The sequence below is a fragment of the Mchenga conophoros genome, linkage group LG9 (assembly GCF_057382185.1).
Source record: "Mchenga conophoros isolate Kocher_MC1m ecotype Shallow Benthic linkage group LG9, M_conophoros_male_GT1.1, whole genome shotgun sequence".
Taxonomy (NCBI): domain Eukaryota; kingdom Metazoa; phylum Chordata; class Actinopteri; order Cichliformes; family Cichlidae; genus Mchenga; species Mchenga conophoros.
Genome location: NC_140534.1, coordinates 6,114,077 through 6,128,525, shown reverse-complemented (window position 1 = coordinate 6,128,525; position 14,449 = coordinate 6,114,077). Strand labels below are relative to the sequence as shown.

Genomic DNA, 14,449 nt, shown 5'->3' with positions numbered 1-14,449 from the left:
CATCATTCTCTCTTTTTTCTCTTAGAATGTGGAGGCTGGCAGACAGGTGACGGTGGGGTGTTAGCCAGTCCTGGTTACCCTAACCTCTATCCAAGCCCCAGTCGCTGTGCTTGGCTGCTTGAGGCTCCAGAGGGCCACACTATTACAGTAAGTGTGCACAGTGGCTTGCTACATTAAAACAACTATGTGGACTACAGTGTACAATTGAATGCCCCCTATAAGCGAGCACTTTAGCGACAGTGGAAAGACTCCCTTTTAACAGGAAGAAACCTCCAGCAGAACCAGGCTCAGGGAGGGGCGTAAGACAGGAGAAAAACATGCAGTGAAAGAGAGCCAGAGATTGATTAATAATCATATTAAATGCAGAGAGGTGTACAAACACATGCTGAGTGAGAAGGGGTGAGAGAAAGAGAAGCGCTCAGTGCATCATGGGAAGTCCCAGCAACCTAAGTCTTTTGTAGCAAAACTAAGGGAGGATTCAGTCTCAACTGATCCAGCCCTAACTATATGCTTTATCAACAAGCAAAGTTTTAAGTGTAATCTTAAAAGCAGAGAGGGTGTCTGTCTCCCAAATCTACCGGGGTGATACAGTACTATGAGGTATTTAAGTTAAGACTGTACAAGACGTTAATTTATTGTCCAAGATGAAGTGCTCTTATACTTTTCAAATTTCTTGATATCCATTTCTCTTCCATGCTGCAGCTAACCTTCACCTACTTTAACTTGGAGTCCCACAACACATGTGGCTGGGATTCTCTCACCATCTTCAATGGAGGATCCCCAGGTTCTCCCATTATTGGTCAGTACTGTGGTACCACCTCCCCAGGAACCATCCAGTCAGGATCCAACAAACTGGCTATAGTTTTCCTGGCTGATCATAGTGTGTCCAAAGGAGGATTTTTGGCCTCCTGGTCTTCTGATTCTTCAGGTGGGTCTACACTGCCTAATTAAACATTTTATTCATTTTCTTTTTTGCAGTTGCCTATTCCATGTTTACTCCAATTGTATTATCAGGATCTCACATCTGAGTTAAATTCAGTGAAGCTAAACTAAGACATAGTTGAATATGTAGGATTAAATACAATATGATACAGTATGATGCTGTCACTTTGAACACTGAGTTAGATTATTTTTTTATATCCAACATGTCAGAAGGTCATAACTGTTCAGTATTGGTTTTCAGCCTTGTGTACAAATATTTTCCTGAGTATTCAGTGTATGGTTATTCATACGCGGAAGAGCTATGGGACGACCTCTGAGTTATTTAATGTCTTACATACACTTTGTGCTCATGTACTCACATATTTTTTTTTACTGCCAGGATGTGGAGGGGTGATCCATGCTGATGCAGGAACAATCAAGTCTCCAAACTATCCCCAGAACTTCCCAGCCAATGTGGAGTGTACCTGGAAAATAATTGCCCATGACGGAAATCACCTTGAGATGAGCTTCAGCAGTGATTTTGAAATTCCAGACAGCGGCGGGACCTGTGAGAGCAGCTATATCAAGGTATAAGCACTTGCACCTTGCAGTAGATTTTTTCCCCCTTTTTTCATTTCAAATATAGCTTTAATTTAGGGCAGGGATAATCAAATTGCTATTGAATCTTCTTCTTCATATTCATATCAAAAATATTTCTCTTCGTATTTTTGTTTTGGCAGATTTTTATTCCTTTTAGGTTGAATTCCAGAATTCAACCGAAAAGGGATTTGTGTCTTTCATGTATTAGGCGAATATGTAAACTGTGGTGCCACTGAGTAATGTGTCCTTCATATAGGTAATAATATTAATAAAATTATTATTATTATATGCATTATTATTATTACTTCCATGTCAGACACAAGTCCCTTATGGGTTGTGTCAAGAAGGGCTGCAGCGCTACAGTAAGAGTTTGGAAGGGGGCAGGTTGTGTTTTTGTTTGGTTATTTGTTTGTTTTGTTTTAGTTTTTTTGTTTAAATTATTATTATTACTGAACTGTTCCTTTAGTTTTGTCTCTTATTCTACTATCATCAGTGCAAAAATAATAAGAAAACCTCAATAAACGAAAACTATACAATAAATAATAAAATCTTAATATCCAGAAGACATAATCTGTTTTGTCTCCGTTTATTCTATTACACTTTGTATCTGGAAATATGCAATACTTTAGCTTGTTTTCATTTGGCCTGTAAAATGCCCTGTATTTATATAGCGCTTTTCTAGTCCCTAAGGACCCCAAAGCGCTTTACACAACCAGTCACACACACATTCACACACACATTCACACACACATTCACACACACATTCACACACTGGTGATGACAGCTACATTGTAGCCACAGCCACCCTGGGGCGCACTGACAGAGGCGAGGCTGCCGGACACTGGCGCCACCGGGCCCTCTGACCACCACCAGTTGCATGCAGAGAAAGCTCTCTGAGCCCCACCAGCAGCGGTCGTTTATTGCAGGGAAAAGAAGACGAATAGAAGCAGCGCAACTAGAAATTTGTGATTTCTTGTTTTCATTTTTATCCCTTCATCCTTTTCCACTTATCAGGGTCACAGGGAGACTGGTGGCTATCCCAGCTACCATAGGGTGGAAGGCAGGGAACACCCTGAGAGTGTCAGTCTGATGCAGGGCTAACACAAAAAGAATGACAGCATTCATACTCATATTCACACCGATGGGCAATTTAGAATCACCAATTAACCTAACCCCACTAACTGAATGTCTTTGGCCTGAAAGAGGAATCCAGACTGCCTGGAGAGGTCCCACACAGACATGGGGGTAACATGCAAACTCCACACAGAAAGGCCCTGCCCAGGTGGTGGAGGCAAACTCAGATCCATCTTACTTTGAGCTAACAGAGCTAACTACGATGCCTATTCATTTTCATTTATTTTTGGCTTATGTGTCATATTTCAAATCATTAGACAACATTACTATGAATTAGTTGAATTACAAAAAGAAGGTTAAAATCATCAAATCTCTGTCTAAGACTGAGTATACTAGTGGCCAAAGGATAAATCACTGAATGCATTATTCTTGTTTAACCGGTTGCCAAGAAAATGCATGGAATACAGTCATTTAATGAAAATAGGCTATATCTGCAGTTATGTGTAGACCCAACATTATTTTGTAAGTCAAATTAGTAGTATGTTTTAAAAAACAAAACAAAACATTTTTTAGCTTCTTTCTCCTCCTTTTTTAATCAAGTATATTTGCTTTCTGACCTTTGACTGCAGAAATTAGAACATTAGCTTTGATTTTTTTCCCAATAACCTTTTTGTTTTCAAATAAAATTGGCTGCAGAATGGTATCATAACAGGACCTGATTAAAACTGTGCATGTTTCTGCAGGTGTGGTCAGGTCACAGTCAAATTAGTGAGGCTCTGCTGTCTACAGGCTGTGGCTCTGTGGCTCCAGGGTCCATAGTTGCTCCAAATAACATCATCACGAGCCGATTCCAGTCCACTGGAGCCCCTGGCAAAGGTTTCTCAGCCTCCTTCAACACCAGTAAGAACCAGACAGCCAGTACAATTTCATGTTAAAGCTTTGCTGTAATGGCTATTATATCACACACTTTGGTGAATTTTCCTCTTCTAAATAAGTTTAGAATTAATCTTTTCTAATATGAAGGTAGAGAAATGTTACTATTGCTATGTAAATGCCATTTTATCTCTGGGAAGACCCAGTAATTCCATGTTTGCCCATTTGGAAGCCGTTGCAGATTCTCAGTTAAGCCTTTAGAACAGTGACCCAAATGTGAGCTGGTGGACCACAAAGGTGCTGCAGGTGGGCTACAGTAATAACAGAAATTCAGAAAAATGTACAGTCACATATTTATTTAGACTTATTTATTTATATAAAAAGTGAATTAAAACAGGTGATAGGAGGTGGTTACTTTGTGATATTACTTATTACTTTGACTGTTCTTGTATTGAAATGTGTGTCCTAGTGCAGCTGGGACACACATTGGCCTTAACACTTTGCATATGAAGGGGTAGCATTAGACATTTTCAAAGAAGTACTTCACTTTCGCTTGTATTCTGATTAGAGTATAAGTCACATGGCATTTTCTGCTTTGTTTTGTTTTTTCTAAGCAGCCATTCCCACTCTTGACTTTGGGGATGACTGCTCAAGAAGCTTTACACACATCTATTGTTTTATGTTTGTTATTATGTTTTGCACTCTATGCACATACTTTGTGGGATTTAGTTGGTCAGAAGAAGTCAGAGACTTGTCCTGAAGCCACAGTCTCAGAGTACTTTCCAAAGTAAAAGTATTTTGCTCTATTGGGTTGCATTCATTCTCCCTGTAATTTCTTCAAGGTCTGTTCCTCTGACAAGTAGCTGCCATTCATTGTTGTCTTACAAGAAAGTGGTAGGAGTTGCATGAACATTTGAGAAACTTGATTCTCATACTCAGATTCTACAGTTTTGCAGACTGTAAACAGATTTTGTATTTAACTCAGTGTTACAGCATTCACAGCTTCTTGAACATAAGACAACGAGGAACAATTGTGTCATGTTATAGCCTTATTCAAACATTCCAAAATAAATTAATTTTTTCACTTCAAAATTGTCCATCTAATAACAAAAAAACAACAACAACAAAACAAAAATATAACATGTACATGTTCACAGCCTTTGCAAAATACTTTGCTAAAGCTCCTTTTCCTTTATTTACCGCTTCAAGTTCTTTTTGAGTGTGATGCTTACCACACCATTCACCAACGATGTCTTTGTACTTTGTTTCATTCATCTTTCTCTCTTGTTTCTTGCTTCTGAAAAACATCCCATGGTATGACTCTGCCACCACCATTCGGGGATGGTTTTGGCCAGATGATGCGGCGTTCTTGGTTACCTTCAGACATGATGTTTGACATTCAGGCCAAACACTTGAGTCTTTGTTTCATTGCCCCAGGGAGCTTCTCATGGTCTGAGAGTCCTTCATGTGCCTTTTACTGAGAAGTGGTTTCCACCTTGCCACTCTACCATAAAGGCCTGATTGGAGGAGTGCAAATTGTTGTCTTTTTGGAAGGTTCTTCTCTCTCCACAAGAAAAGCAGGAGCTCAGAGACACTTACAGTTACTATCGGGTACTTGGTCATCTTTTACCCCAATCTCTCAGACTGGTTGTTCTGCTTTAGCCAGGGTTGTAGTCCTTTAAAAACGTCTTCTGGAGGCCACTCTTTTCCCCCCAATATGTCATATTAGGGATAAAAAGCTATTTTTTCCGTTTTTAAAAGTTACTTTTTTAACTTGTTGGTCGGCAGATCTTTTTTGCAGTGACATGGTCATTCTATCAGCATGCAAAGAAAGTCTGTTGTGCTCTTTTCATTAGGATGCGGTGCAAACTTTACAGCTGACAGCGGCCGTGTGGTTTCACCAAATTATCCAGCAGACTACCCATCCAGAGCCAACTGCAACTACACCATAGATGCTGGAGAAAAGACTGTGGTCATCCTCACCTTTCAGACATTTCAAGTTGAAGGTAAGTGTTACAATTAGGGATATCTACCGCCGGTATCCGGTGCCATTATGGCAAACTCAGCAGCCTGCAACAAGTGCTTTAAGGTGATACTGTGCAAAGGAGGTAACACCTCGAATCTGATGAAACACCTGGCGACGCATAGCGGGGTTTTTTTGAAGCCGACTACCTACTACAGGTGTGGTGCCTGTTATCGACCCGGAGTTATCAACATCCCCCAAGAACACGAAGAGGAGAGTCCTGGCCCCTAGCCCTGCCAGTGTAGCAGAAATGATGAGGATGATGATGCAGCAGCAGCCGTTCTTCTCTGCGTGAGTAGCTTCATGTTGTTCGTGTGTAATTCACGTTGAGTAGGCTAACCACGTTATTACATTAATGCATGTAAGGTGAACTAGCAAACACCGTTGTAGTTACATGCGGCTGTCTTCTTGTTTGATGGCAGATGCTCCCTTCACCCTGGACAAAAAGGCTAAAATGACCAAAGAAAAATTGGAAAACAGTTAAACATGAGAGGTTTTTGGACAAAGTTTGTGTTTTTTCCATTGTTTAAGCACTGCTTCCAGCCAAGAGTAGGGATGGGTATCGTTTAGGTTTTATCCGATACCAGTGCCAAACCAGTACTTTTGAAATGGTGCCGGTGCTTAAAAGGTGCTCGAACCAGTGCTTAAAGAATGGAGAACACAAACTTTGTCCAAAAACCTCTCATGTTCAGCTGTTTTGTTGTGAGGTTTTTTTGTTTTGTTTTTGTTATTGATTTAATACCGTGGTTAGCCTACTTAACGTAAATTACACGCAAACAACATTAAGCTACTCACGCAGAGAAGAACGGCTGCTGCTGCATCATCATCCTCATCATTTCTGCTACACTGGCAGGGCTAGGGGCCAGGACTCTCCTCTTCGGGTTCTTGGGGGATGTTGATAACGCCGGGTCCGATAACAGGCACCACACCCGCAGTAGATGTGGTCTTGCAGCAAGCTATCAAATACGGTGCATTTCTCGGCTTTTAAAAAAACGCTATGCATCGCCAGGTGTTTCATCAGATTCGAGGTGTTACCTCCTTTGCACAGTATCACCTTAAAGCACTTGTTGCAGGATGCAACAGCATCTTTTGCTGTGAAGTACAGCCAGCCTTTTGACCGCTTCGCCTTGGGCATTTTTAATCTGTAGCTCTGCTCTAAAAGAACGTACGTACCTGGACCTGCCTACTATCCTCGGAAACATAAAATGGCTAGAATCCAAAGTGTATCACAGCTCAGGAGGAAAAAAGCACCGAAATAAAGCACCGAAATGTGCGCTGCTTTTCGGTCTGGTTACTACTGTTTATGTCAGAACCGATACCAATACCCATCCCTAGTTACAGTTAACACATTTGCATCCAAAATATCTAATAAGATTCAGTAGTTTGTTGAATAATTCCCCCCTCTCTCTGTTGTCTAGCACATTCTACCTGTCTGTACGATGGCCTGAAGATCTACAGTCTTGCTACCAGTGGCATTCCTATTGCTACTTTGTGTGGTACCACCATCCCAGGGAGCTTCTCCACCTTTGGCCCCATGTTGCTCCATTTCTACTCTGACTCTGTGATTACAGACACTGGCTTCATGGCAGAATACACAGCTATTCGTAAGCAATTCAAAGTCAAATTATTGTTATACCCTAATGAGCCATCACCATTTGTTTGAATCAAAATCAAAGAATGGGAAGGCAAAGAACATTTTATAAATTGGAATAAAGTCCAGTATTTTTAATTAAAATTATTATAATTATGTAATGAACCACTTTTCCATTAAGTTACTATGTCAAACTTTTTCAATCCCTTCTACTTTTCTTTTTTGGCATTTATCTTCTTTACTCTAAGGAGGATAATTTGTAAAATACATATTAATCAATGTCAATATAATGTTTTAAGGGAAAAAACTAAATGACAGATTTTATTTTGGTTTGTTTCTTTTTTGTATTTTCATTATATTTGGCATTAGGTATATTTATTATAAAGGGTGTGGTGTGAGGAGTAGATGCATACATCTAAAGTTGTGATTGTGTGTCTTTGTGTTTGTGTGCATGTACAGCATGTGGTGGTTTCTTTAACAGCACCGCGGGTACAGTGAGCAGTCCGGGGCTGTCCATGACCAACTATCACCACAACATCAACTGTACCTACCACATATGGGTCCAAGCAAACAGAGTAGTAGATCTTAAGTAAGACTACACTGACTTCACTGGCTGCTCTAACCTGACTGCAGTACTTCACAAATGACCTGATATTGTTCACAAATCATTTTATTGTTTTATAAACAGAACCAAATCTTGAAAAACTTGAATGCAGTGTTGTTTTTCAGTTAGCTTTGACTTTTTAAAAAGATTACTTAAAAAATTACATGACATCAGTGCAATGTCTTAAAACTAGAACAACTCTAAACATTTTTCCCACATATTTCTGTGGAACCTCCTTCACACAACAATGGGAACAAGTAAAGCCTTGGATACATAGGACTGGTTTCATCTGATAACCGGACAAACTGGTGCTCTTGTACTCTGGGCTTTAAGAAATGTTTCTTTTCCACAGGTTTAACACCTTTCATCTGGAGGCATCTTCTTCCTGTCAGTTTGACTCTGTGGCAGTTTATGACGGACCAGACACTCTGTCACCCTTGCTGGGGAAATTCTGTGGCACAGTGCTCCCACCCAATCTCCGTTCCTCCACAAATCAGCTATTCATTGTCTTCAGCACAGATAACACAGTGAATGGGATTGGTTGGAGAGCTACTTACAGTGAAACGCTCGGTAGGTGGTAATGACTGTGTATTTTTTATTTTATTTTAAGAACAAGTGAACACCACTTATTCATAAAACTACACTTGCACCACACAACTGATGATCTCCTGGGACATTCAGTCTCTAGAGCTTATTCAGAAAAAAAATTGTTCAGCTGAGTGTGTGGATAGAAAGACTCATTTAAAAAGTGAAGTAAAGGAAAAATGGCTGGAGCTGATAGGAACCCCAACTTTGGGTACAAGACTGCACTTCAAGATGGTAAAAGGACTGGTACTTACTATATAGTACCCTTGTACTCGGGTTGAGCAATCAAAGTGCTTCCTGCTACAAGTCTCATTCACTCAGTCACACACAGATTCATACAACACTGTATGCTAAGCTTTCCCTAACATTCACATACATATTCACGATGGATGCATCAGGGCCACGTGAGGGTTCAGTCTCTTGCCCAACAGAAGACATTAACCCTAGTCTGGAGAAGCTAGGGATTCATCCACCAAGCATCTGATTGTAGTGGGCGACTGTGACCACAGTAACCCACTACATTAGGTCACACCTGTCAAATAAAAACAAATCTGAGGCTGCAGTGGATTTTCCACAGCTGAAAGCAGGGAAAAGGGAAGCCTAGTCTCAGTTTTCCTAAGGCTTTAGATCATGGAGCCAAAATGTGACATCAGTTGTATCCATCCATGGACCAAACCCACCTTGGGTCAAAGAATGGTGACAGTCAAATACAATGTAAAGGGGAAGAGGATTTGCTCACTAAGAGCCAGACTTTCACCCACCACACAACATACCCAGAAACCCACAGATCATCAGCTCAGCTGTTCACCCTGATTGAAATGTGAGGTAACACCTAAATAGCAGTCCAGGCTAGTTTCCAAAGATCCCCTTGAAGTACGTGATCACTGAGTAAATTTGAATGAAAACTGGCTGATAATGTCTCTTCATTCTCATACACTGACAATTTTTGTAAACAACCTTCTCTTAAAGACTGAATATTTGACTTCCGTGCAACTGAGTGAAAAGGGACAGTGAATGTTTAGATTTTATGTGCTTGTAAACTTGAGCATTTTCTTGATTTGCATTGTGTGTTGTTGGTGTTTTTTGTGCTTTCTGGGCATGTGTCCATTCTTTGTAGGAATTGATTTAAGGTACAATTACTGTATGCAGTTTGCTGGTGATGACTAAAACAATAACATTAGTCTGTCTTGAATTCTGACTGGGTACCCAGCAGCAACTGTTACAAGTACTATCTAGGCAGTATTATCTATTTTTACATTACTAGTTTGAACTTTCCAGACATTGGACAAGTTCTATTGTTGCTGTTTTATCCAGAATAAACAAGTGGACATGCTTAAATTACTTGCAGGTCCAGCACAGGGATGTGGTGGATACCTTTCCATGCCCATGGGCATGTTTGGTTCACCAGATCCAAATCTAGATGGTGTCTATGAACCACGGATGAACTGCCTATGGACCATTGAGATGCCTGTCAACAAGGCAGTCAATCTGACCTTTGACTCCTTTGAACTTGAGACTTCCACTACCTGCCGCTATGACTATGTCAGAGTAAGTATACGGAGGGCAGATATTTAATTCATTGAAAATTTTCAAGTTCAAATTTCAACAGTAATATTTTTATACTAAAACCCAGTTTACACTGGCACAGTGTGTTAGTACATCTGGCCACAAGTGGATCAATTGACTCCACTTGTGGCCAGATACACTGACCACAATGAATGAATGTTACTATGACCAAATGAACTTGCTACTATCTGGTATTTCCGCCAAGCTTGTATTAATATTTGTATCTGTATCTCTCTCAGGTTTATGATGGTGACAACATGAACTTCCCTTTGGTTGGGACATTTTGTGGAACTTCTGTCCCTGCTTCCTTCATATCAAGTGGAAACTTTTTGACTGTTCACTTTGTCACTGATGGCTCGGTGCAGAGGCGAGGCTTCAATGCTACCTACAGAGAAGTACCATGTAAGAAACATTTTGATACTGCATTGCATTCAAAGTCATATTTTCACATGAAGAGACATGAGACAATATTTTACGTACAAAATCCATCTGCCCTCTTTTTTATTTTATCCATCACAATCTTCAATGGATGCGGCTCTCAGGTCCTTACATACATGCAGCTATACATGGATTCGAGGTTACAAAAATGTGATTTGTTACATTTTGTTATGCCACCGACACAGCTGGGTTGAAGACATGAGCGTACGATCGTGTTGGTTTTTAGATTTTCATAAAATATCTGGCAAGCAATGTCAGCTAGACCTTCAGGCCAAAAGACTTCAGCCCAGTTGAACTCACATCGCTGGTCATGAAATGTTTTGATCATTATGTGAAAAAATACATATTTTTTCATCATCTTCAAGTGAAAAACTAATTCTTGGGCAGCAAAACACAACAAATAATATGTTTTTAGTTTTTTGTAACTTTTACTTTTCAAGATGGATTCTAAAATGCTACACATTGTACATTTATTGAAAATGTGTTGGCTTCTGTATTATTTGTTGCTTTGGAAAGACTTCTGTGGCACAGAACACAGCAATTAGAAAGGCAGTAACAATAGCCAGGAAGTTGTTGGGATTTGCATTAGCACTGTGTGTGGAGCAAGGCAATTAACATTGTGAGTGATGTGAGGCATCCACTTGCCTCTTCCTTTAGACTACTACCATCTGCACGGTGCTATTGTCGCTCTTTGTTCACAAAAAAAACCAAACCCCAGACTATATGGTATGTTTTAGAGAACGGCTCTTCTACTGTTACAGAATAAGTCTGGCTATTTTTGGAGGGTTTTTGTTTCTAATTGTGTCTGTCTTTCCTCAGTAATTTGTGGAGGGACACTGAATGCCACCTCTGTTGTCCAGACCGTGACGTCACCCTTTTTCCCTGATGAATATCCTCCTTACACCTCCTGTCGGTGGATCCTGGATGCTCCAGCCCTAGAAACCATCAAAATGTCCATCCAGACCTTCGTCCTCCAGCCTGACCAGAGCTGCTCTGCAAACTATCTAGAGTTGAAAGACTGGCCTATGGTGAGTACAGACAGACCTAGACCAACACGTGCTGTGTCGTTAATACTAAGGTGGTGACTGGACCTCCTAAGCAACTATCACTCTTATCATTTTGTAGAACTTCAAGATGAAGTTACTCCAATTGTTTTTCCCTTTTTAAAATTTGAAATTATTAAATGTCACTTGCATTAGATGAACTCTTGTAAAATTGAATATGCAGTGAAAAGGAGGTGCACTAATAAGAAGGTGGCTCTGACAGCACACATTATCAAAACTATTTCTATTGGTATGCTATGCTATTGCTATGTCTATCATGTAGGACTTGTTGGTGCCACCTGAACAGAATCACAGACCAGGCACTGAGTAGTCAGGAAGCCAGTCTGAGAAAAGAGGAATTGTGACCACATTTTATCATCATAGTTTTTGTCTACCAAAAGTCAAACGCAGAGAGGCATCGATCGTGTGGAAATTAATAATTGAAATACTATTTATAAAATTGTTTGTACATCCCTAAACCTCAGTGCAAGTACAGATTGGGATACAGTGTAACAACCCAAAATGACTCAATAGTAACACATTCATAAAACTCTCCCTTTTAAGCTTTTGATGTATTTTGGGAAATGTGTGAACTTTTTGTCATGACATTTATATATTAACCAAAACTAAAAGGTTTCATCAGAGTGTCTTTGATCATGTTCAGTATGAAACCGCCTTACGGTACCAATACGTAGACGTATGGCGTTAGTATCATTCTAATAAGATTCTTGTGTTTTTCAGGGAGACTATGGGCAGTCTCATAAGCTCTGTCCATCAGATGGCCATCTACCAGACTTTTACAGTTATGGCAGAACAATGCATGTGCAGTTCAAATCCGACACCTTTGTGACAGGAAATGGCCTCAGCTTCACTTTTCAAATTGCCAGTAAGGAAGGAGAAATAGACCCAAAATACCCTATTGAAATCATGCCTTTTTATTATTAATAAAATTCAAATGACTTTAAAAAGTGTGCTTGCTTGTCTGCATCATCCATACTTATTGAAGTGGTGAATATTGTAAATTGTATCTGGTTTCTGATAAGTGCTCTAACTATAGTTTCTGTGTTTTTCAGGCTGTAGCCGAACATATGAGCAGGAATATGGCTACCTGAAGAGTCCAGGCTGGCCTGACATATATCCCAACAACATGGATTGCACCATCATCCTAAAGGCACCACAGAACAACTACATCTCTTTCTTTTTTAACAATTTTGATGTGGAAAGCCATAGCAACTGTCAGTTTGACTATTTGGAGGTAAACCAAGCAATGTTAATGCAGAGACACAGATGCTGTGTGTGTGTGTGTGTGTGTGTGTGTGTGTGTGTGTGTGTGTGTGTGTGTGTGTGTGTGTGTATGCTTGCATGTGCCATTTAGAATAGAATAGAACAGAATAGAATAGAAAAGAATGCCTTTATTGTCACTATCAGATGTACAATGAGATACAGAGCATCTCCTACTCAGTGCAAGAGGAGAAGGAGAAGAAAGGGGGTGTGAGGTGCACAGTTTCTATTCTATTCTATTCTATTCTAACATGCTGTTCATTCCTTCATATATTATAGAAGTGTCAGATTCAGTGTAAATGGCGGTTGGATACCGTATTCTGTGTGTGATATGTTTTATCCTCGTTTCCATGATTTTCACCTCTCAGATCCGTAACGGCAGTACAGCAGACTCACCACTGATTGGCAAGTTCTGTGGAAGCACTCTGCCAAGCCCTGTCTTCCCACAATCCAACCAACTCTACCTACGCTTCAAAAGTGACTTTTCGCATTCTCGTGATGGCTTTGATGCCACATGGACATCCTCCCCTCAAGGTCTGAACTGAACTGAATAAAATATCATTTTTAACCAGTTCCTATAAAATATCAAGTCGTTTTTTTTCTTGTTGGCATGACCAACTAAACAGGATTTTTTACTATTACTTTTACTCTTTTATACATTTGACATCCCTCCTTTAAGCTTTTAAGTCAACATGTATTTAGAATTTTAAATCCTGCTCTATTTAGGAACTATAAGATATTTTTAGTAGTAGCAGTTTTTGTAATGAAGGAATGCAGATTGTTCACTCTGTTCATCCTGTCTTTTTTTTAACTAGGTTGCGGTGGCACTCTATTTGGAGACCAAGGCTCATTCGCAAGTCCAAACTACCCTGGAACCTATCCCAATAACACCCATTGTGAATGGAGCATCATGGCACCAAGAGGCCGTGTTGTGACCATTACCTTTAACCAGATCAGTATTGATGATCCTGGAGATTGTCAGAACAACTTCTTGAAGTTGTACGATGGCCCAGATACCTCTTCACAGTTTGTTGGACCTTACTGTGGTGTGGTATGTTAAAGAGCATTATTGTAATCTTGACATAATACGGTTTTTATACATTTTACTGCATTGCATATGTCAGAAAGATTTTACGGACTTAGCGTTCCAGATTAGGTACGAGTGATCAAAAGCTCAGTAGAAAGAGACAAGTCAAACCCGTCCTATTCAAACCTCTGACATCTAGTGTCCGGTGTTGTCTTTGTTATGGACCTGTGTGGTATAATAATGCTATTATTTAAAGAGCATTATAAGGGCTTCACAAAATAGGTTAGGTGAGTCTGGTCAGGGTATTAACAATGTAGAAATAAACTATTAAGCATATATTTTTCAATGGTAATGTAGTTTTACTACATCTGTAACAGAAAAAGCTATAAATTGATTACTTGGGGTAAAGAAGTCCTCATAACTGAACACTCCACTTACTGGGTCCATCATGTGGTTGTATCATTCTGTCATGAAATGCAGAGAGATATGACCCAGACTGAGACTTGTAGTTGACACAAGACAAGTCTTTATTATGGCTAATATCGTCCAGATCACAAACTTATCAAAATTCCAAAAAACAGCAAGCACCAGGATAACAGTGTCAAACAAATAAGATACATATTTTCAAAACACTGTGTCTCTGCGACTTTCAAACCCCAAAACATGTTGCACCAAAGTAACACGTTTTGAAAGTCCATCTTTCACCAACTGAAAAAAAATGCTGTGATTGCAGCCGTTCCCTCTTTAACTCTGACAGTTTGAATATTAACAATCACAAAACTGAGCTAATGTCTCATATTTAGGTGGTTTTGCTAGTTACAGT

General features: G+C 39.8%; 1 protein-coding gene across 1 annotated transcript in view; it reads left to right on the top strand.

Annotated features, from left to right (window-relative positions):
- Window positions 1-14,449, top strand: part of cubn (cubilin (intrinsic factor-cobalamin receptor)) — a 78,955-nt gene that overhangs the window by 63,965 nt on the left and 541 nt on the right. Inside the window, exons 52-66 of the mRNA XM_085286227.1 lie at window positions 26-147; window positions 703-928; window positions 1,322-1,509; window positions 3,339-3,495; window positions 5,325-5,474; window positions 6,910-7,095; window positions 7,542-7,671; window positions 8,039-8,256; window positions 9,620-9,819; window positions 10,077-10,239; window positions 11,095-11,303; window positions 12,060-12,204; window positions 12,392-12,573; window positions 12,968-13,133; window positions 13,415-13,650. Of these exons, the coding sequence (XP_085142353.1) occupies window positions 26-147; window positions 703-928; window positions 1,322-1,509; window positions 3,339-3,495; window positions 5,325-5,474; window positions 6,910-7,095; window positions 7,542-7,671; window positions 8,039-8,256; window positions 9,620-9,819; window positions 10,077-10,239; window positions 11,095-11,303; window positions 12,060-12,204; window positions 12,392-12,573; window positions 12,968-13,133; window positions 13,415-13,650 (2,678 nt within the window). The remainder of the gene's footprint in view (window positions 1-25; window positions 148-702; window positions 929-1,321; window positions 1,510-3,338; window positions 3,496-5,324; window positions 5,475-6,909; window positions 7,096-7,541; window positions 7,672-8,038; window positions 8,257-9,619; window positions 9,820-10,076; window positions 10,240-11,094; window positions 11,304-12,059; window positions 12,205-12,391; window positions 12,574-12,967; window positions 13,134-13,414; window positions 13,651-14,449) is intronic.